At 41.9% G+C, this 24,081-nt stretch overlaps 1 protein-coding gene across 1 annotated transcript; it reads left to right on the plus strand.

The window, feature by feature from the left end:
* The first annotated feature begins 16,036 nt into the window (after window positions 1–16,036).
* Window positions 16,037–22,816, plus strand: cryba2a (crystallin, beta A2a). The gene is made up of 5 exons (XM_017715232.1): window positions 16,037–16,077; window positions 16,930–17,116; window positions 18,263–18,404; window positions 19,576–19,718; window positions 22,506–22,816. Exons 2-5 carry the CDS (start codon window positions 16,953–16,955, stop codon window positions 22,651–22,653), a joined length of 597 nt encoding a protein of 198 aa, XP_017570721.1. The 5' UTR covers window positions 16,037–16,077; window positions 16,930–16,952; the 3' UTR covers window positions 22,654–22,816.
* Window positions 22,817–24,081: the final 1,265 nt, after the last annotated feature.

Raw genomic sequence — 24,081 nt, forward strand, 5'->3', positions numbered from 1 at the left:
TATAATCAAAGCTGTTGTCCCCAGGAGTCGTGTCACTGGTGTTACTGTGTAACAAAAAATCTCTTTAATTGTGAAATAATAATCACACTGATGATATCACTCGACTTCCTTTCACCTATTTTCTGAGGATCTATGAAGAAAAGCACATGGTCTACTGTGTCTTTCGGTTATCAGACATTTACTTATTTACCTCATGATTTCATAAGAAGCTTTTAGTTGACGTCACTGGTGTGACCTACTTTATTCTTGGGAAATTGTGAATAAATAGAACACAAATGGATTAAATTTCATATTTTAGTGGATATTCCATGATTCACAATATGTAGTTTGATGATCTGTAGCAGCTGTTTTGTAAAACGCATTCTTTATTAAAAATGTCACTGGTGTTACTGTCACTGGTGTTACTGTCTCTGGTGTTACTGTCACTGGTGTTACTGTCTCTGGTGTTACTGTCTTTGGCGTTACTGTCACTGGTGCTACTGTCACTGGTGTTACTGTCTCTGGTGTTACTGTCTCTGGTGTTACTGTCACTGGTGCTACTGTCACTGGTGTTACTGTCTCTGGTGTTACTGTCTCTGGTGTTACTGTCACTGGTGCTACTGTCACTGGTGTTACTGTCTCTGGTGTTACTGTCTCTGGTGTTACTGTCTCTGGTGTTACTGTCACTGGTGTTACTGTCTCTGGTGTTACTGTCACTGGTGTTACTGTCACTGGTGTTACTGTCACTGGTGTTACTGTCTCTGGTGTTACTGTCACTGGTGTTACTGTCACTGGTGTTACCTTTCTTATATGCAACACTAATGATATGATAAAAAGTGGACATTTCCGTAGAATGACCCAGGAATGTAGGCATTATATATATTGTAGCTGTCAAAATATTTCATTTCATGGACCAACAAATATGGTCCAAAATGACTTGGAACACACTAACACACACACACACACACACACACACACACACACACACACACACACACACACACACACACACACACACACAGAGAGAGCCCGACTTATCACCTTATAATCCCACTGACAGTCGACTGTGGAATATTTAGTAGTGAGGAAATTTCACGACTGGACTTGCTGCACAGGTGGCGTCCGATCACGGTACCACGCTGGAATTCACTGAGCTCCTGAGAGCGACCCATTCTTTCACTAATGTCTGTAGAAGCAGTCTGCAGGCCGAGGGGCTCGGCTTTACACACCTGTGGCCATGGAAGTGACTGGAACACCTGAATTCAATGATTTGGATGGGTGACTGAATACTTTTGGAAATATAGTGTAAGACATTTCATTGGCAGCCAATTAGTAAACTGTTTATGTCACACACAGAGGGCTGAATCCACCTTAAAATCGGCCCGAATACCCTGCAGCGTGGACCGCACAATATGTGATTCATCAAGTCAAGTCAAGTGTCAAGAGGCTTTTATTTTCATTCCATCTATGTACAAGTACACAGTGGAGTGAAAGTACATTCCTCCAGGAACAAAACAGTGCAACACAGAGCAAAAAGTAGAAAGTGCGACCGTGCAGACAAAAAATTAAACTAGACACAATATAATAATTATGATAAATTATACAGACATTAGACACAGTAAACAGACAGGACACAGCACTCATTTCTGAACATGAGGTAGTGGAATAAGGTACAGAGACATTTAACATGCTGTGATCTGAGTCACGCAGTCAGATAACAAACATAAACACAGCCGTTACTGTGGTAGGAAAGCTTGAGCAAACAGTGTAAACACAGTGTAGCAGCAGTGTTCCAGACAGTGCAAGTAGAGCATCGAAAGAGGTGTGTGTGTGTGTGTGTGTGTGTGTGTGTGTGTGTAGAATGTGCGTGAGGGGGGCCTTTCAGATCAGTCCTTGTGAGTTTAAAACCCTGATTGCTCGAGGAACAAAGCTGTTACAGAGTCTGGCAGTGATGGCACGGATGCTCCAGTACCTTCTGCCAGGTGTGAGAGATGGATGGGGTCGTCCACAATGCTGGTGGTGTAATGCTTATGTAAGTTTATTTACCAAAAGCAGTTTCGCACCTCAACCAGAAAAGCAGCCTAGACTGAAACCCTCCTTATAAACTTAATGTGAATAAGCAGAACTGAACTTAACTTCCCCCCATTTCCTCCCAAATTAAGACAAGGTTGAAGAGCGTAGAACAGAATTAAAACTGCAGCTCTTGCAATTCAAAAACTGCATTATTTTAAATTGTGATTTAGTCAAAAAGAGATGATGTGTTTAACCATACAGTAGACACACACACACACACACACACACACACACACACACACACACACACACACACACACCCACACACACACACACACACACACACACACATATATATATACATGGATGGATGGATGTTGGGGCAGTTATGGGCTGGAGGTTAGGGAACCTGCCCTGTGACAGGAAGGCCGCCAGTTTGATGGGCAAGTGTGCTCGCCACTCCCCTAGTGTCATTGCACGGAGGTGAAATTTCCCAGTTGTGGGACTAATAAGTGTCATGTAATAATAATAATAATAATAATAATATAGTTTAAAGTGAACATTGTTTAAAAACACTCACATTTTGTGGCGTTTATCTTTTAAAGAATGTAACCCTCTCCGCTGTTCTTTCTTTCTTTTGAGGATAAAGTGTTGCTTTTGGAATCGGAACAGTTTTAAGAAATCAGCAGTGGAATCGGAACGATATCCTCTCCATGTAATAAGCAGACTATCTGCAATACAGCATAAGAAAAATTACTCACTGCCACGGAATTGTTTTAACGTTACTATCGCTGCATATTGTTGACATCTGTAAACATACCATAAAGGTCGCTCTACGCTGAACTGTACTCTGTGTTTGAGGTCGACTGCAGTCTTCAAAATGGTCTTATAAATGCTGAGTCCACTGAGGCTGTTAGTCAACTAGAAATCATTACAACAGAAAGATGAATCAAATGGAGGGTGACGTGTGCCGACCCAGCACATCAATATGAATTATCCCTGTTTGTGTGAAGATTCCAAAATATAAAATATGAGCTAAAACAGTTGGTAATGGAAGATAACACTATGGCTTCATCCCAAATGCTTTTAGACAACTGCTGCCCCCAAGTGGCTGGAAAATATAGGGGACTAGGATCTCTGATCTAAAAACAAATTAAATAAACTAAAATGAATGAATATTCAGCTGTAATATTTCACTGTTGGAGAAAAGTCTTGATAATGATGGGTAAATTGTACAGCTCACATAAAGGGGTATACATATATAAAAAGGGCTCATTTTTCTGTACGTGTCAGTGGATAAGATAAATAAATTGAGAGGGGTTTGATGTGAAACTCTCCACACTGGAGAAGGTGTCAGTTGTTCATGGTGTTGGTGATAGGAACCAGACACCCAAAGCATTTAATGCTGAGTTATTAGTAGTAAAAACCATTTAAACATGGCATGGCGATGTTTTATAAATGCCCTGCATTTAAAATTAATAGGTCACTAAAATGTAAATAAAGCATAGTTTGGCATTTTAATGTAAAATGTTGGACAAAATAAAATGGAAAACAAAACGACCGACCAAATATACAGTACTGGGCGAAGGTTTTAGGCATCTAAGCAAATGTTTAACCAGTTGACCTCAGCAGGGAGTTTATCACAATATACATTAGAATAAAGTCGTATTCATAATTCAAATAAACAGAAAAACCATAAAAAGTAACAAGAATTTCTCGGGTCCATATTTTTCCTGGACACCTTCACAGCCGCCACAGAGACTCGTTAATATCATCAATTACATCATGAGCTTGGAGATGGGTAAACAAACACACCAACGTCCAGGAAATAACTGTTTATTGTTCATATATACACTCACTGGCCACTTTATTAGGTACAGCTTGCTAGTAAAAGGTTGGATCCCCTTTTGTCTTCAGAACTGCCTCAATTCTTCTTGTCACATTTTCAACAAGGTGTTGGAAACGTTCCTCAGAGATTCTGGTTGGTTATTTGAGTTCCTGCTGCCTTTCTCTCATATGGAACCAGTCTGCCCATTCTCCTCTGACCTCTCACATCAACAAGGCATTTTCGTCCACACAACTGACCGCTCACTGGATATTTCCTCTTTTTCGGACCGTTCTCTGTAAACCCTAGAGATGGTTGTGCGTGAAAATCCCAGCAGATCAGCAGTTTCTGAAATACTCAGACCAGCCCGTCTGGCACCAACAACCACTCCACGTTCAAAGTCCCTTAAATCCCCTTTCTTCCCCGTTCTGATGCTCGGTCTGCACTTCAGCAAGTCGTCTTGACCACCTCTACATGCCTAAATGCATTGAGTTGTGGCCGTGTGATTGGCTGATCAGCTGTTTGTGTTAACAAGCAACTGAACTGTACCTCATAAAGTGGCCGGTGAGAGTGTGTGTGCGCGTGTGTTTATATATATTAATAATAAATATTATAAACAATAATAAATATAAATATAAATAATAATAAAATAATAAAATTAATCATTATTAATTTTCTATAAATGTTGTTTATTCAAATATTAACCTTTTCTCAGCAAATAAACACAAACTATACAAATAAATAGATTTTGAAAATGTGTCTTGGGTGCCAAAGACTTTCCCACAGTACTGTGTGTATATATATATATAAAATTAAAGGGTCTCAATATGCTGCCTGGTCCCCTGAGAATGCATGTGTAAGTTGTACACATTGTGATGTCTGGTTCCTATCAGCACCAGGCTTCTCTATAACGCACCATTTCACATCAAAACACTTTAAATGTTTTTTTTTTACATCTCGACCATTTAATTCTGCAAAATTTGGAAGTTGGTGAAATTTCCCTTAAAATGTAGAATCTCTCTCTCTCTCTATGGACATGGCCATCGCTTGGTGGCGCTTTTGTCAAAGTTATCTCTCTCTCTCTCTCTCTCCCACTATACCCCCCCCCCGCCCTCTCTGTCTCTCTCTCTCTGTCTCTCTCTCTCTCCCACTATACCTCCCCTCTCTCTCTGTCTCTCTCTCTCTCTCCCACTATACCCCCCCTCTCTCTGTCTCTCTCTCCCTGTCTCTCTCTCTCTCTCTCCCACTATATCCCCCCTCTCTCTCTGTCTCTCTCTCTCTCTCCCACTATACCCCCCCTCTCTGTCTCTCTCTCCCTGTCTCTCTCTCTCTCCCACTATATCCCCCCTCTCTCTCTCTGTCTCTCTCTCTCTCTCTCCCACTATACCCCCCCTCTCTCTGTCTCTCTCTCCCTGTCTCTCTCTCTCTCTCCCACTATATCCCCCCTCTCTCTCTGTCTCTCTCTCTCTCTCCCACTATACCCCCCCTCTCTGTCTCTCTCTCCCTGTCTCTCTCTCTCTCCCACTATATCCCCCCTCTCTCTCTCTGTCTCTCTCTCTCTCTCTCCCACTATACCCCCCCTCTCTCTGTCTCTCTCTCCCTGTCTCTCTCTCTCTCTCCCACTATACCCCCCCTCTCTGTCTCTCTCTCCCTGTCTCTCTCTCTCTCCCACTATATCCCCCCTCTCTCTCTGTCTCTCTCTCTCTCTCCCACTATACCCCCCCTCTCTGTCTCTCTCTCCCTGTCTCTCTCTCTCTCCCACTATATCCCCCCTCTCTCTCTCTGTCTCTCTCTCTCTCCCACTATACCCCCCCTCTCTCTGTCTCTCTCTCCCTGTCTCTCTCTCTCTCCCACTATATCCCCCCTCTCTCTCTCTCTCTCTCTCTGTCTCTCTCTCTCTCCCACTATACCTCCCCTCTCTCTGTCTCTCTCTCCCTGTCTCTCTCTCTCTCCCACTATACCCCCCCCCCCTCTCTCTCTCTCCCACTATACCCCCCCCCCTCTGTCTCTCTCTCCCTCTCTCTCTCTGTCTCTCTCTCCCACTATACCCCCCCCCCCTCTCTCTCTCTCCCACTCTCTCTCTGAATGAGGAAAGTGACACATTTGCAAGCTTCATGTAAATATTAGGTAAATGAGGCCTGCGTGAGGTCGCTCCCCTTCACGCCAGAAAACTCTCACCTGTCATCACCAGCGGACGGTATTAGCCCGCGTCACTTACAAGCGTTATCAGTCTGATAACCGGCAGGGAAACTTTTTGCATCGAACGGTCAGCGAGTCTCATCACCCCACCCGTATTCCGGCCAACCCCGCCTCCTGCACCGCCACTGACTGATTAGCATCGGCGCCTAAAGTGCGGTGGGGTGAAGAGGGAACCGGCAGGCCTGTGAGGGCGAGATCCTGGTTGATTTAACCTCCCAAAAGTCTTACTCATGTATAAAATAATACGCCTTATTTGATAAAACAGCTTTCCTGTCTGCTTTTTTTCTCAGTGTGGTTGCTGAGGATAAACACCTCAGCCGGCTTTGCTATTAACTAGCTAGGTTAGCATGGCTGTGGCTACGGCTCATTCAAAACAAGATGAGAGAGGAAAGGAGGTTTCGCTCAGTTATTCGGACACAGCCATTGTTTTTCATAATTATATTACTGGTTTTGATTGAGAAGGTAATTAATTAGCTGGCTACAGGCTCATTAGGCCACTCTTTCACCGTGTGATGTGGTAAACTGCGCTAATGAGCTATTCTTTAATCTGTGTTTGTCTAGGCAAGGCAGGTAGGCAGCTACCTGAACTTGTAAGTGCCCGTTGCGGTGTTTGCCTCAATACGGGTGGAGAAAACATCACTCGGCCTTCCTCACCACCTCCACCCTCCTAACTACGGGACCCCGCCCATTCGACCTGGGTGAGGAGGGCTTGGCAGCGATCCTCGTCAGCTAATGGAAAGTTAAAGGGGGAAGAGTGTTAGTCGACTATAAAAACCCAGAGTTTGCTGAGCTGGATCAGTGTCCCCACCTGCACACACGGAGTACAGCCATCTCTCCCCCAGGAGCTGTGAGACACCTGCCAACCGCTGGGACAGGTAAGGCACAGTGAAGTAAACCGAGCTGCAGTTGAGAAGTAAACATTCTTATTTCTAACAATAAAGGACTTCTCTTCTATTAAAAGCCATTTTAATAGAAATAAAGAAATATATGTCACTGTGTCCTTCAGACAGTGTTGAGTGTTTATTGTAAAGTCAATTTTATTTCTTTTGCAGGTGTTTGGATGGAAAGTGGTGCACATTCTGGAGGAAGCACATAGGTGATGCTTTTGTCTTTGGTGTTTTCACACCTGTGCTTGCTTTACGTTGAGCCACGCGCACAATACATGAGGATTCAGTTTTGTTCGTTCGGCTCGCGTTAAGCAAGTGCAGACTGCCTTCGACTTCAGGACGCTCCAAGGATCTTTTGGAAGGCTTTTTTTGGTACATTGGAGGAGAGACCAATGAGTGACGTCGCAAGCCATCTAGGATAAAATAATGCACTGTGCCTTTGGTAGTAGACGGAGACTTTCCAGGTCCAGCAGTCAGGCCTTGTCTGAAGAAGCTTAAAGTGTTCATTTACCATTAATAGATGTATTATAAAAGTGACGTAGAATGGTTTTCCTCTCCCAAGAACCTCCAGAAGCCCCCTTCTAGCTTAACTGACCCACAAGTGTTTGTAAACAGCTAATGAGTTCAATCAGTGGTGTTAAACAGTACATTTTACAGTGCAGATACTTCAAGGCCTGAGACGCCACAGAGGCACATCGTCGCTGTCGTGACAAAACCTTGTGTCTCTAAAATGGTGAATTCAAAGTTCTTATTTTTAACTCCCAGTTTTACTTCCATCAGATTTTGTGGCATTTTATCAGTCTGATATTGATCAAATGTTCACGAAATGTAAAAGTCATGCAGAAGGCATTTTCAAATGGTGTACAGAAATAAAAAAAGTGAAAAAAATGAAATGAGATTTTGGACCTTCTCACTCTTTACCCGACTCCCGTTTCGCCGAGAATGAACTGAACTGCATAATAACCTGTAAGAAGCCCCTGTGGACTTTGGAAGGGTCTTCAATATTCAAGTTGAAATGCATCATTGATGTTCGTCTGCGGGCGCTGTGCGTGCCGACTTCGCACGTTAAGATCAGTAAGTGCAGAGGCCTAGCGTTGCCGTGGCAACGGGCGAGTCGGAGTGGAGTTTGTGGGTGCAGGGAAACTAATGTGTAAACTGCGTTAATAGGCAGAGAGGTAAACTATTAACTACTGAAGCCCAGCCTCAACACTTTCCCATCAGACAGGCCATCTGCCCAGGGCACTTAGACCTGTACTGGGTCTTGGTCTGAGTGCTCCGTAGCCATGGAGTCCATATCTCTGAAGTCAAATTGATTCAAATAAATCACCATTCAGTGCACAGTGCACACACACTCCACGCACAAGCACACCTGTTCACTTTCTCAGCCCATGTTTGCGATCTCTTATTATGTCTCACGTCATCCTCAGCGCACACACACAGGTTTTTCTGGACGTCCTATTTGTGTGACACAGAAAGGACCCACGCTGTATTGAGGGCGCAGGCTGAGCATCATGAATAATCCAAAATCCACTTTGCCAGAAAGCAGCAATATCATTGTTTGGAGCAGATGTTTAATTGACTTGCCTTTATTAGATCAGAAGTTTGCTCAATGAGGCTGTCTTGCTTTAGGCTATTGATTGTCCCTTGTCACTAAAGTGGCTCTGGTGGCCATGTGTTTTACTAAAAGACCTTTATGACGTTAAACCAATGACATATGCAAACCGTGTTATTCTACATCCCTCTCATGCCCGAGTCCAGCATCATCAAACGGGCTCTGGACGGTCTTGAGGTCAGATCCATATACGGATAGGTCAACTTAAAGGGACGTTTAGATTTAGATGCACAATAAGTCACATGTGTTGGTAAAACAGATGCTGCCTGCCCAGTTTTGAGCTGTCAGAGCCTTTTTTTTTTTTTTTGCACATGCTCAGTCTAGGATTAGTTGCCATAGTAACGATGAACATGTGGTGCAGGTAATTTCCCCGTCCACTCACTATTCAAACTGCTGCCTGGGATGTAGAGGAAAGGAGACGTTTGTGGAACACAAGGTGAACAATTCTCAGTGTTTATAAGTTTATAATCAATGAAAGTGTGAGGCATGCTGCGTCGTTATAACGAAGAATGTCCATCATAACATAGGATGCACACAGGTACCTGTAACTACAGGCCTGTGTAATAGCAATTAGGCAATAAAAGTCGACATATAAGCATTTAAGAGTAAAGAAAAGCCACGTTTCACCTTTCGCAGTTTTTTGTTAAAATCCTTTGTCCTCTTCTACACTGAGCCTCTTTTACTTCTGCCATTTGCATGTCAGATGGAATCTCCCTATGGGATGCAAATGGGCGAATTTGGCAGTGAAATGGGGTTAACTGTTGTGTGTGTGTGTGTGTGTGTGTGTGTGTAGGACGTGTGTTAAATTACTCTGCGTTCAGCCGCAGAGCAACATTTAGAAGAGTGATCAGCACTGAAGACCATGCGTCACTCACGCCAGCCGCTTTTCCTCCACCTTCCTGATAACACAGGGATGTAGATGCGGGCCCAGTGTTTGTGACACTATAGCAGTAGTTGTGAGTGAGTAATACTAGGTTGTACACTGTAAGTCTATGAAGACAGAACTCTCATGAGGACTTTATTTAAGGGTTTAAGTTCAGGGTATCATTTGGTTTGAACTCGCTTCTTTCCATCAAGGTTAACTCCCTTTTAACACAGAAAAAAAGGCAATAAACTCAAAAATAGGTGCTGTGCAGGAACATTTCCTGTCCCTCAGGGTATGAATAATGTGATTGTAGCATTTCATAACCTAATGTGCTAGAAAAGAACAATAAAATAAAAATGCTGGACACAAGACCGCGTGTGTGGTGTCAGCATAAAATATATGAAATAAAATATGTATATAAATATATCAAATAAAATATGGCACAATTCATAAACATAATTAAAAAAATAAACAATCATAGAGTACCATAAATATGAGTCAAATAAACATATAACACTCAATTACATAACATTTTTTTTACTGTATTTATATCATTGGGGTGATACCCTCCATCACTGGGTGGTGCCCTATTGATAATTGAGTAATATAATTATTTTCTCAGAAACACAAACTTTAGAATAAATGCAAACAATATTAATACAATAAGTACTGACTTTATATGTGTATATATATACATACAGAAATATTCACTGTTGTTGGAAAAAAACTTTGTATCTTCAAAATGGCAACTTTACAGGAGAAGGAAAAAACATACTTTACTTTTAATGTAAGTCAATGGAACCGGACGTCTTTCCGAGTAATTTTAGGTCGTTTCTTTTGGTCTGTTCGTCATGAAATTCTGAAACAATGTAAAGGCCCATGTGCATTTTCAAATTATGTCAAAAACTGAAAAAATGACAAAAATGACCATACAAGGTCCAACACAGACAGACAGACACACACACACACACACACACACACACACACGCACACACACACACACACACACACACACATATATATACAGTTAATTAGTTCAAACTTTAAATATCTTGTGTTTGTATTGTTTTCAATTGAATACAGTTCAAACTAGATTTGCAAGTCTTTGCCGTCTGTTTTTATTGACATTTTTCCTACTTTCCCAACTTTTTTGCAATTGAGTTTTACTAAAAACAAGAAATTCTTAGTTCATGTTTTCCTGTCTGTATATCTGTGTTTGTTGTAATGACATGCATGGTTTTGACTCATCAAGACTTGCTTTAGAACCATTTTATAACAACTTCTTTAAAGAAACACAAACAGATGCACAGTCATTGTGAAGAACCACTGAACCATGTAAATAAATACTGAAACATTCAAATGGTTCGTAGAGTTGTCCATGTACCACGACTGTCTTTAGTAAAGAACACTTGATAAACCCCCTTACATTATTTACACCCTTAACTCCTGGCTAGCCACAACAAAGCCATGATAAAGGGCCCATAACACTGGAACATCGATTTTTCAGTCAGGTTTTGTTGAATGTTTACTGTTAGGCTAGTTTCAAGATAGTTTCAAGTAGCATCCAGTGTCCAGTCCATAAATGTAAATTAAGCTGCAAAAAAATACCATTTTGAATGAGCTGGTATTGTGATGTCACAAAAACCAACACATTTACATACATCTATGTATTCAGTCTCCAGCCGTTAATCCACACCCATTCATGGCAGAGATAAAGGTAAAGTGCGTTCATCTCCTTGTTGAATGAACCACTATAAAGGGCAGCCAGTCAGAAGGCAGAAAAGTTATTAAAAGACATAAAGAAAATGGGTCTAACAATCATGCAAAAACCGAACTGTTGCCATCAGATGAACAGAGAGAGAGAGAGAGAGACAGAGAGAGAGAGAGAGAGAGAGAGAGAGAAAATCCAGCTCAGATCTGAAAATATCCATGGGGATTTCTGTCCATCCTCCCACTGTGAGAAGACAACTCAATGCAATGGGGCTGAAAGGTTGCGTAGATGTCAAGAAGTCGTCACTGAGCACAAGTGCAACCAACTTCCAAGACTGAACTTTGGAGGTATTGAAAAATATCCCTACAGGACTTAAGATATGGCCCCTCGACCACTGTCCTGCATTACAGCACCAACTTGATGAGACATAGAAACGGCAAGTAAACAAGCAAATTGCGTGTCTTTTTTTATTCACTGAAGGTCACTTTCATGTTGGGGTCCATTTATCTGTCTTTGTTTTTAGGGCAATAGGGCCCGTAAGAACCTAGTGAAGCCACAGCACATTGTTTCAGCGTTAGCACCTCATTGCATGGCTCTGCTGCTGGTCAGAGAGAGCAGCTGGACAGTTGGACAGACAGGCAGGACATAGAAGCAGAGACAGTGGAGCGAAATGACATCTGTTACCATGGCAGGGATGGAGTTGCTAAACAGCGCCCCAACACGCCCACATGCATACATGCACTCATGCACACGTACACACACATGTGCGCAGCAGCAAGGCACAATGTCCAGAAGACAGCAGGCGAGGAGGCAGATGTGTAAACATGGGCTGTTTGCTCTGCGTATGCTTTGAAAGGGTCGGGCGGGAGGGAGCAGGTGATGATTTGGTAGCTGCCCAAGCAGCTGCTGCTCCAGGACTAAACGAGAGCCAGCGAGAGTAATGGCCCTCACTTCCTGTGTCAGGCTTGGTTTCTCAATGAGTGATGTGAATGAATGGCAGAAGAACCGACTGCTATGAGTTTATGAATCATAATCATAATAGTACTACACGTTTTAAAAAGATGGCTCTTCAAGGGTTCTTTAGTAAAGGCAATCTGCAAGCGAGCTGCTCATGGCTGCCCTACAGAGCTGCTTTGAATGGTTATCTTGTCTATGTGAGTGTGTGATGTAAATGGACTCATTTCCCTATGAAATGGAAGCTAAAGTGATGCACTGATGTGAACACCCTGACATCCCTACTTCCTCACAACTCTACCGCAAAAATGGATGCTTTCAGCTCTCACACCCACCTTTCCTGTCAAGTCTTCTGCACTGTTAGCAATGCTCTATATTATTGCTCTAACATTAGTCTATATATATATATATATATATATATATACATATATATATATATATATATATATATATATATATATATATATATATATATATATAGTCTATATATTACGTCAGTTGCGATTGTTTTAAAATAAGCTTTTAATCAAAGAAGCAAGGCTTAGACTGAACGTTACTCTCCACTTGAATGAAACGTCGCATGTAAATGGCTGAGAAAGCTTCCTTCCTCAATTCACATCAATAGAAGTGGTTGCTGTTCCCACAGCTGACTCTAGATGCCAGCAGAGGTGCAAAGAGTAGTTCAAAGTGACTAAGACCGGCAAGGAAGCTCAAATGAAAAATTTTAAAGGGCCCACAGAACAGAAAACCCAATCTCCCTTCCTTTGGTGAAAATAAAAGAGTTTAATATAGTGTGTGGGTCGTTCTACAGAAACGTCCACCGTTCTATCTCTCCATAGGAGTCACTGGTGTAACCGATCGTCATCGGTGTTACACACGATAAAGGCAACACCAGAGACATTTTTAACGAAAAATGCATTTTACTAAACGGCTGCTACAGAGCATCAAACCACATGATGTCAAGCAAGGTAAATCCACTGAAATACGGAATTTAATCCATTTCCCCGTGACCCAGAGGGAGAAGCGGCTTAGAAAATGTGTGTGTGTATTGGCTAAACTGCTGTTAGTGTGTTTGGTGATAGGACTGGTGTAGAATTGAGGTGTAGCCGCTGTCCCATAGATTATTGTTGGGGTAAAAGAGTCACAAGTGCACATTACATTGCAGTGCACTCTGGGGACTGTAGTGTGTAACGCGCCAATATTCACTGACAGTTTCACAAGCCCTCGTCCACTTAGCCTCATCGGGGCCTCCCGGTGCCATCTTAATGACCGTTCTCTTAATTAATTAACTCAAGTGAAGTTTATTAGAAAAGTGCTGAGAAGGCCGAGGGATTAAGTGAACACTAGTGTTGGCTTTGGTAGCAGAACTTGCCCAGAAATCATTGCGACCTGAAACATTCTCCTATTCACACCCAAAAATGGCAGTTAAAACTTTTTCTAAGCCCTGACATTTGATTTGCTAGGCTGTAGGTAGCAAACTGTTCCATCTATTAAACACTGCTACAACTTCACTTTCCTCTGCTAGCTGGGTAGTTAGCATGCTAAAGGCTACATCGCTGCTAGAAAAACCAGCAAAACTAGCATATGCTGTGCTTTGGATGCTGGTACGCCAGTCAGCAGCAATGGATGTCATTATGCTGATCAAAAACAAAAACAGCATATCGCTGCTGTCAGAACAAAACCTCACATCTCCAAAAATGGTAACTTTACAGGAGAAGTTAAAAACATACTTTACTTTTAATGCAAGTCAATGGAACCAGAAGTCATTTCTTTTGGTCCATTCATCATGAAATTTACACACAATGTAGAGACCAACAACAAAAAAGAGTGAGCATGTTTGGTTCAGGGTGGGTTCAGGTTTAATACTTAGCAGTGCAAGTGAGGCCTATTTGGGTCGGAGCAGGCTGGCTCGCAAAATCAGAGGAATGAATCGGCTGTGGACTTCGTGCCTGTGCAGACCTCTAGGCGGTGTGCAGAATACGTCCAGGTATTTGGGGGGTCCCATGTTGGATGGCTTCTCCAGCATTGGTGTGCTGCTAACTCACTTGCCATAGCAGCGCTCATTGGTTTAACAGTTAACCCATCCGTGAAGTGAAACACACATTAGGGGGCAGCGAGCACACTTGGCCAGAGCAGTGGGCAGCCCTATGCATGGCAACCAGGGAGCAATTGGGGGTTAGGTGTCTTGCTCAAGGACACCTCAGTCATGAGCGGTCGGTGCTGGGGATCGAACCGTCAACCTTCTGGTCACAGGGCCAGTTCCCTAACCTCCAGCAGACGACTGCCCCACCAGCCCACAACTGCCCCAAACGATGCACTATGCATTGGCCGGGAGGTGCTAGGCTATGGACCAACTGAGTGAACCAATTTGTAACTCTGTGTTAATACTCTGTACAATACTCTGAGGCAGACCTGTGCTGCATCACTAATTAGTTAGGAATATCAAAGACAGAAGCTCACTGTTTTGTGGGAGAAACAGCCTAAACAATGAGCTTCCCCCGAATTTGTATTTGAGTGTCTATTATTCCCTAAGAGGTTAATTAGAGGGTCCTGGTTAATTAGAAGGTATTTCACACCTTGCTTCTAGGCACAATACTGGGAAGCAGAACCAAGGTCAATTACATAAATCACTCTTAAAGTCACCATAACAAAAACAAGCTCTTTAATTCTAATGGATAAAGAGAGGCTAGGAAATGGTTACATAAAGAATTAATTCTGTTTTTTTGATGCATAAATACATATAAATGTCCACAAAAGGAAACCTCAGGGGGAAAAAAGAGTTGGGCACTTTAAATCTGAATTGCTATGTGGATTTATACATCATATATGGTTAAAGTGTCTAACTGTACTTTTTTTACATGTTATAACTGTACTTTTTTACATTTTTGAACTTTTGAACTTTTATTTTTTTAAACTTTTTTTTACTATTTTACTTTTCACTTTTTTACTTTTTATTTTTTTACAATTGTTTTTAGGGTTATTCTTATATTTTCTATTCTTTTCTAATTTTTAATTCTAAGATTATATTTGGTGAACAGCAAAGTAAGAATTTCATTGTACAGTGTAACTGCCTGTTTCTGCTGTGCATATGACTATAAACCTCTTGAACTTAAAGGTTTTTACAAAGTACATAGAATAATAATGACACGTTCTCCATGTCTTATATAACCTAAATCTGAAAACAAGAGTATCACATGACCGTCAGCAGCAGTCAGTTTGTTGTAGGGCAGAAAAGGCCACAGAACCATCGACTCCCATTGTGCACGTCCGTAATAATGACACTACATTTTCCTGAAGTTCGGAGAGTGTGCTGTTTTTCAGAAACATTTGACCGGAACATGTGTTCTCACAGGAGGTAGCATGAAAAGCAACTGTGGTTAGTGCTAACAAAGTTTCTCTAAATTAGCTTTTTCGTCCAGATGGAAAGTAATGAGAATGAAGACTGTGTATGAAATGATGAACAGAGGAAAAGACGGAGAGTAATCCGGAGGTAAATTTAGGGGGAAAACCAGACTTGAAGCTAAACCCAGCTGTGAGAATAAAATTCTTAAAACTTTTTTCCATAAAAGAACCACTTTTAGATCATTTAAAGAACCTTTCACTTGGCTGTGTTCATAGAACATCAGTTAAAAGGTTCTTGAGGGAGGCAAAAGTGTGCTGTTCTATGGCCTTACCCCAAAGAACCCTCTCTGGCACCTTTTTTATAATAAGTGCAATTCATTTATCTAGGTAGCTCACACTGACCAGTGTTCCTGAACCTAGTGGGGACATTGAGAGGAGACTGGGTTCGGGGAGAGAGGGTGGGGTGTGATGTGTGTGTATCTATATGGGAGGGGGGGTGTTTTCGATGAGTCAGAGCAATGAAGGCCGCGATGAACAATAACAGGACTTATGCTCTCTTTTGACCCGTGCTGCTGAGCAGGCAATCCCGCTGCACATTCTGCAGTAACTACGGCAACAGTGGCTATATAAACCCCTCTTGGTGGGATGGACCCCGACATAGATCACGCCACATCTCTCCCAATTCGGCACGTGAGTATCGAGCTTCCTCCTTGCTAGCCCCCAAAACCAGCACCAACCTCTCACTCAAGCTTCTGGATGGCCCCCGTGGAAAAGTATACAATATACACCCACATGGAGTTTCTAAGGGACAGAAAATAAGCCTGGATGATTACCAGTGCAGGGATGTGGAGGCCTTGCGGATCCTGTCATGGACTGAGTGCCAGTTTCTAACACAGGCCTTTGGAGAATCATGAGCTTGCCCAATGTTGCACATCTTTGACGCTAGAATACATGCAAGTTGCTCTATCCATCCTGGGATACAAGAAGCCCCAGTCAGGCCAGATTACCATTCACCTTTGGGTTTCTTCGGCCAGAGTGGACGAGACTTTCTTCTGTTTAGGCTCAAGGGGCTTGATTACAGTTGATGATTCCTTATTAAAGGAATTCTTCTGCATTTTTCATTCCAATCTCTGTCTGCTGCGCTTGTAGCATATGGTCGATTACCATAGACAATCACTGACGAACTCATTGACTCAAACCATATTCATGGCAGATGCCAATGGGCAAATTTGAAGCAACTGCCTATTGGCTTCTGTGATAACTGACCACTGATAAGAATCACTCTACTCTCCATATTTTGGTGGTTCCTTCACACCGAAACCAACTAATTGGCTAAATAACAAGCCTTTTATGAGGCAGTGCAGAGCAGACCAATGAGCATAACATAATGAATCAAACACAAGAGCTCTTCATACCAATGACCTTGGCTACATGTATGATTTCATTGTAACAACATACTGGAGGCCTATTCGATTCCTATTTAAAGTCGAGTCATAGTATTAGTTAGTGGTGGTCTCACAGCTTCTCTCATCTTCCTCACAGCTGGAGAGAGCAGACAAGCGGCCATGATGAACCAACGAGAGCAGATGGAGCAGAGGGGTCAGTTCAGGATCACCGTGTGGGAGGAGGAGCACTTCCACGGTAAACGCTGCGAATTCATGCTAGAGTGCCCCAACATCCTGGAGAGGGGCTTCCAGAAGATCCGCTCCATCAAGGTCGAGAACGGCCCGTAAGTGTGTCTCTGTGGAAGCTGGGATTTTAATGGATATTTTAAAAAACACTGCGTTATTCAGCCATGAAGACGTAAACAAAGTCACTCAGACTGTTTTAATGTGAAATGGTGCATTGTAGAGAAGCATAATACAGACTTCTTTACAGTGGTGCTGATAGGAACCAGGCGTCTACAACAGAAACATAGGCATTTTATTTATTATCCAATATGACCTGTGAACGTATATGTGTCGTCTGGGTTTTATATTTACATTTATGGCATTCGGCTGACGCTCTTATCCAGAGCGACTTACAATTTGATTATTTTACACAGCTAGGCCAAGGTGGTGTTAGGAGTCTTGCCCAAGGACTCTTATTGGTATAGTGTAAGGTGCTTACCCAGGCGGGGAATTGAACCCCAGTCTACAGCACAGAAGGTGTTACCCACTACACTACAATATATTATATATAGTTTATATGTAATGCCAAACATGATGGTTCTAAATCTGAAAAAATGTTTTTCTTTGGAGACCATTATGCCTTATGAGATCCTGTCAGGCATGACGCAGCATATTCATAACCATTTCATGTAATAACTTCCTGTGAGTGAGCTTAGACATCTGGTTCCTATCACCGCCACTGTGAACAGCTCTGATTCAGTACATCTCTCCATAACGGAGTATTTCACATCAAACCACTCTGAACTTGTTTATATCTTAACAATTGAATTACGCAGAAGCTCCTCTATCTATCTGCATGTGTATCAGATGAGTGGACAGTCATTTTAACATGTTTCTCTGTAATTAGGAAAGAACAGAAAGCCACTGTTGTGATACACACTCATAAAAGAAGTCATTTGACAGTTGCTGAGTTCTGCGATTAAATGTTTTTGATGTAAAAAATTTGTAACAATCTGACAATACAAGGCTTAGGATAAGGCAGACATGAGAGAATGGCCTAGAAAAGCCATTCTTTTGAGCACGTGAGCAACACCAAAATGTGTGTTTTGGGTAAATGTTGACTGAAAAACTCAACAGCCTGATGGTTTCCATTGTAAGTGTGTTTGTACAGGGAAAATTATTGTCTGTATTATTATCAATATGCTACAGATCTCAGCGTTGATGCTTGTGAAACAATGGCATTGTTCCTCTCTGCCTCTCTCCAGCTGGGTGGGTTATGAGTATCCCGAGTACCAGGGCCAGCAGTTTATCCTGGAAAAGGGAGACTATCCCTGTTACCAGGCCTGGAGCGGCAACAGCGGCTACCGCACTGAGCACCTGCTCTCCTTCAGACCAGTCAAGTGCGCTGTAAGAGTTACTCTCACACTGTCCCGCTCAGTACACCACTATCCAGCTACAGTCCTGTGCAAAAGTCAGAGACCACCCTTCAATTATTTAATTGTGTGTCCAAAAAGTCATTCATTTTTCAGCTTTAGAAAAAGGCAATATAATTAACAGAAAGAGGCAATATAATTAACAGAATTATACAAAAGCCTCAACAACTACATATAATGTCATTCTTTTTTTGGGTATTTAGTGTTTCCACTCTTTGCCTTTTTTTTTACAGCTTCCATTCTTTCGAAAAGATTTGCTCTCAGTTTTTCAAAGAAATCTGCAGGGATATTTTTCCACACCCCCAAAGTTCAGTCTTACAAGTTGGTTGCATTTTTTGCTTCTCGTGATCCAAATAATCCCAAATGTGCAAATTTTCTTGTTTTTTTTGTTCTTGGCAACAGCTTTAGATCCTTTCAGACCCTTAGCATTGAGTTTTTTACTCACAGTGGAAGAAAAGACTTTGGCACAGTACTGTATGTTATTGTCTCCCGATGTTAAACAATGTTTACATAATACATAATAATACATAATTACACTTAAACACCGATCAGGCATAACATTATGAGCCCCTCCTTGTTTCTACGCTCACTGTCCAGTTTATCAGCTCCACTTACTGTATAGCTGCACCTTGTAGTTCTACAGTTACAGACTGTAGTCCATCTGTTTCTCTGATACTCTGTTACCCTGTTCTTCAGTGGTCAGGACCCCCATGGACCCTCACAGAGCAGGTACTGTTTGGGTGGTGGATCATTCTCAGCACTGCAGTAACACTGACGTGGTGGTGGTGTGTTAGTGTGTGTTGTGCTGGTCTGAGTGGACTGAGAATTGTCCACCAACCAAAAATATCAAGTGTTCTGTGGGCAGCTAACAGAGTATCAGAGAAACAGATGGACTACAGTCTGTAACTGTAAAACTACAAAGTGCAGCTATACAGTAAGTGGAGCTGATAAAGTGGACAGTGAGCGCAGAAACAAGGAGGTGGTCATAATGTTATGCCTGATCGCTGTAGGTCACACATGCATTTTGTAATCCGGCACTTTTCCACTTGTGTTCATTTTTTTTGTTATGCGAGATTTGAATCAATTTAATCAGTTAGACTTACTATTTCTTCTGCATAACCTCTGGCCTTTTACCGTCCACGCAGAACCACAGCGACAGTAAGGTGACCCTGTACGAGTGTGAGGATCTCCAGGGACGCAAGTTTGAGATATGTGATGACTACCCATCCCTCCAGGCCATGGGCTGGTGCAGTAAGGAGGTCCCCTCCATTAAAGTGAACTCTGGAGCGTAAGTAATCATGCCCCCCATCTGTTCAAACATTTCTAACAATGTGGCCTAGTGATGGGAACTACAAATAATGTTCACTTTAGTTTGTGGAGCCACCTGGCATTGGAAGTCGCCTGTTACGTTTACTTAGTTAAATGTACTTAAGTACAGTTTTAAAAGATGCCACGTAAATAAATAGTTGCTGATGTAAACAGTACATAACAAGGGGGCTGACTGGGTTTTGACACAGGCCCAGTGTTTCAGTAAAGCTGTTTATTTATTTATTTATTTTTCCAACTCAGACTTAAACACCTCTCGTCTCAAAGCTTTTTGGGTTTTCCGGGGCGTATACAGAGCCCTTAAAAGAGATTTAAGTCTGGAGTTTATGGGTTGTTTGGTTCGTGCTTCATGTATGTTTAAAGTGGATATAGCCTATTTGCAATTCACAGATAATATTAGCACTGATAAGGGGGCGTATAGCTGCATGGTTTAAATTAAATTGCATAGAACAGCTTATGCTTGTAATTCTCCACATATCCCTCTGTATTTATCAAAATCATAAACATTATACACAAACAGCACCTCAAAGCGCTGCCGAAAGGCTTGAAACACACTATTACTTCTTACTCTGTGGGTGGAAGTGACACTATTGCATTACACAGGGTGTGAATTATGAGTTGGGTGGCTATTTTTACAATTTGGAAGTTCTCACGTGGTCATGAACGAAGCATTCGATCCTATTTTGATCTGCTTATATCAGCAGCCATCGTAGGTGGTAGCAACTGAGAAGGTAGCAAGGTACACTCCTAAAAAGGACGGCTCTTCAAGGTTTTTTAGCAAAGGGAATTTTTGATTAAAGGGTCATTTGCGTGGTGAAATAGTTCTTCAGACTGATGGAGAATGGCTTGTATGTGCTTCTATATAGAACCTTTTAGAAAACGGTTCTAAATAGTACTAAAAAGGGCTCTTGTATTGTCACAAGGTTGACATGGTAATAATAGCTGATCCCTTTTTGGTGCTATTTGGAACCATCTACAACACACTCTTCATGAATCTGAAGAACCCTTCCACGAAGCGCAGCATGCTCTAGTCATGCAAAACGGTTCTGTGGGTGTTCGTGGTTCTATATAGAAACATTTTCTTGATTAAAGGACTTTTAAAGAACCATCTTTTTTTAAAGTATAGCTCTCTAGGCATTAAGGTCAACCCAGTATTTCAAAAAGCTGCTCTACACACCACTGTACACACACTAAACGAACAGAAGTGTATTGTTGAGGTGCCACACCTGGTTTACTCTGCTTCCTTTGGACTGTTCTTTTTCTGGATATTCAAGTATAAGCATTTAAATGTTGGTGCTGTAGTATGTTTGGTCAGTGTGTCCCGATATGGTGCCAATCTTTAGACCTCTGAAATCACAATGCTGCCATTCTGTAGTCAGGCCCATATTAGGAGCTACAGGTCTCAGCTGGTCTTCTCCTATTGAACATGTTAAGCCAAACATATGTTTTTCCTTCTAAATCACTGGATCCTCTGAATTACATGGTTGTTAACAAGTCCAAATATGAACATTGCTACATGCAAGCTTACACTGCTGTGCACTGAAGTGACATCATATGACTGGCAACCTCACCAAAATACACTATACAAACAACCAGGCTTTGTCGAATGTGGTAATATGGTCATTTTAGCAGTTATAGCCCACAGGTTGAGTAGATGTTGTTGGTATATAATAGTGCTGAAGTAGAAGACTTACTTTAGTGTGATGTCATTTCAGCATGCAGGAGGTTAGTTTAGTTTAGTTGATTAGTTTGCTAGTAGCCCGTATGTAGCAATGTTCATGTTTTGACTGCTACGTGTCCTCGTAATTCAGAGGATCCAGTGGCATTTTTCGATTAAGTACCTAATAGACCCCTGAAGTCGTGCATCATTTTGTAGTTGGCATTGCGACCATATTAGTAACTCCAGGTCTAAGCTGAATTTCTCTATGACAAAAAACGAATTATGTTTTTTTTCCCCCAAAAATCACCATTAACACACCCTGTGGTACCCGAAAAGGTTCCAGACTTATGAATACGTTCATGATTGGCACCTTACTGACTGTTTGCCGCAGCCGATCCACCCTCAGACCACCCAGATATTGTCCTACACACAAGTTCTAACTAGTTTTTAGTTCCTCAAACAGATTTTAAATGTTTTTTATTTGGGAAAATAAACACAGATCTCGCACTACTGAAGGAAAAAAAAAAGGACTAGGCCTAACATCAAATGATTTTGTTGATAATGTTGCTGTCACTGTGCTAGATTGGCTACAGCTTTATAACCGGCTGTGTTTTACTGAACTGATTTGCAAAGGATGATGATAGAAAGAAAATAAAGAAAAATAAGTAAATTGGCCTGTGAGTGGAAAAAGTGAGTGATTAAAAGTGTCATTTTATCTAATACTCTGCCTAACCACTAGGGGGCTGCCCGGAAAGCCCTGAGCTAAAAGCCAGAGGGAGGGCGTCAGGGGTGGGGTCGCTTTGTGTTCAGCTGGACCAACAGTGGCCCACTATTCTCTTGCTGTTTGGGGTAATTCAGACAATTCAGAAAAATATTGGTAGGATAAAAGTTACAGAGTTTGGATCCACTTTGTTAACCACAGGACGCTGTAGCGGTGATTTCCCATTCATTCCATTCATTTTTGGAGAAGGCCATCTTAGACTGTAACACCGACTCGAGAGGCCTAGTAACAGTACCCCTTTGTAGCTAGGCATTAGGGAGCGAGGCACTGTTGAGACCCCGGAATGAGTCCTCTTTTTCCTTCTACAGGTGGGTGGGCTACCAGTTTCCCGGTTACCGTGGATACCAGTACATCTTCGAGAGAGACAGACGTCAGGGCGAGTACAAAAACTATAACGACTTTGGCACCCAGGCGCACACCAATCAGATCCAGTCTATCCGCCGCGTGCAGCACTAAACCCGCTCCCCATTGGCTGCTCCGTACCTACCCTAATGTGACGTGACACCTGACAACATCGGCAATAAACGCTCATTCAAACTCCAGAGAAGAATAATAAACACAGAGATTCTGCTTGTCGACATTCTATTGCTCAATAAAAGTCTGCGTCAGGAAAATTGAACGTTTATAGCACAGTCTGGAGCGTCTTTCTTTCCTTCTTTCCTTCCTTTTTCATGCCTCATGGTTTCTTCGATCATATAACCTGAACTCTATGAAAACCAGCAGCCATGTGAAGACTGAGGTCAGTTACGGCCATTTCCTATACATGGAAAAAGGAGCACTTTGTGAAGAGATCATAATTCTTAGATTCGGTCAGAGATTTATTTTCTTAACGTTAGAACAGTGTAATATTGTTCTTGTCAAACTGTAATTTTTTTTCAATAAACAAGAGCATGAGACTGTGTTTTCTGCTGTTTGTTGTTGCCGTGTCACCATTTCTGATACACTTTCTGCTCAGAAACTTTTCGGTTCAAATGTTGCTTTCATGCGCTCGCAAATCTTCTGGAGAAATTTTACCTGAACATGACTGACTTCATAGTCCATGAGTACATTACTTTATTACTACTTACTACTTTATTCCTTCCAAAATCTGATTTATATAAACCAGCACAAAGATAGGCCTAATTTTTCAATCTGTGAACCAGGGGCCTGGTTACTGGTTCTACTACAGCTATTTACAGGCTATTCTGACAAGGACTCTTATTGTGAAGGCGGGGCTAAGAGTCAGTCGAAAGCTGATGGCTGACAGAATCAGGCTAGGAGAGAAGTGTTAAGAGAAAACCTTGCTTATGTACGCTGTAGGTGTGGCCAACAGCAGCTGGTTAATAAAGCACCATGATGGGAGCGAAAGCTGTAATAGCAGTGAACGCTGTAATATAATCTATAGCATATTATATCTGCAGCATTCAACCCCTCAGACTCCGGGGTTTTGCATTTTTGTCCATCAATGTTCTCTGACTACAATACCCAGCATGCATTAACCAGCTACAACCATTGGGAATCCTTCCATTCCATATCACATTCCATGTGATAAACAGGGAAGTAATGAGGAGAACTGCCACTTAGTGATGTTTCCTGGGTTTGTCAAACACTAGAGGGCGCTCCTGAGCGGGTCCAAAATGAAGGCGTTTGAGCAAAATCATTTTTAAGATGCAAGAATGTGCAGCTTTCTACAGAGCACCTGAGGGGATGGGGGTAAAACTAAAAGATATTTTGAGGGAACATTTTGCAATTTGTACACACATTTTCTTTTATTCGCGGTTACAATTTCTTAATTAGTGCCAGGATGAAAAGTTCCTTTTCTCATTTTCTTATAATCATGCACATGCTTCCTATAATTTGTTGGTACATTTTCATAATTAGTTCCCACAATTAACAATTTATTCT

This window comes from Pygocentrus nattereri, chromosome 30 (assembly GCF_015220715.1).
Source record: "Pygocentrus nattereri isolate fPygNat1 chromosome 30, fPygNat1.pri, whole genome shotgun sequence".
NCBI classification, from domain to species: domain Eukaryota; kingdom Metazoa; phylum Chordata; class Actinopteri; order Characiformes; family Serrasalmidae; genus Pygocentrus; species Pygocentrus nattereri.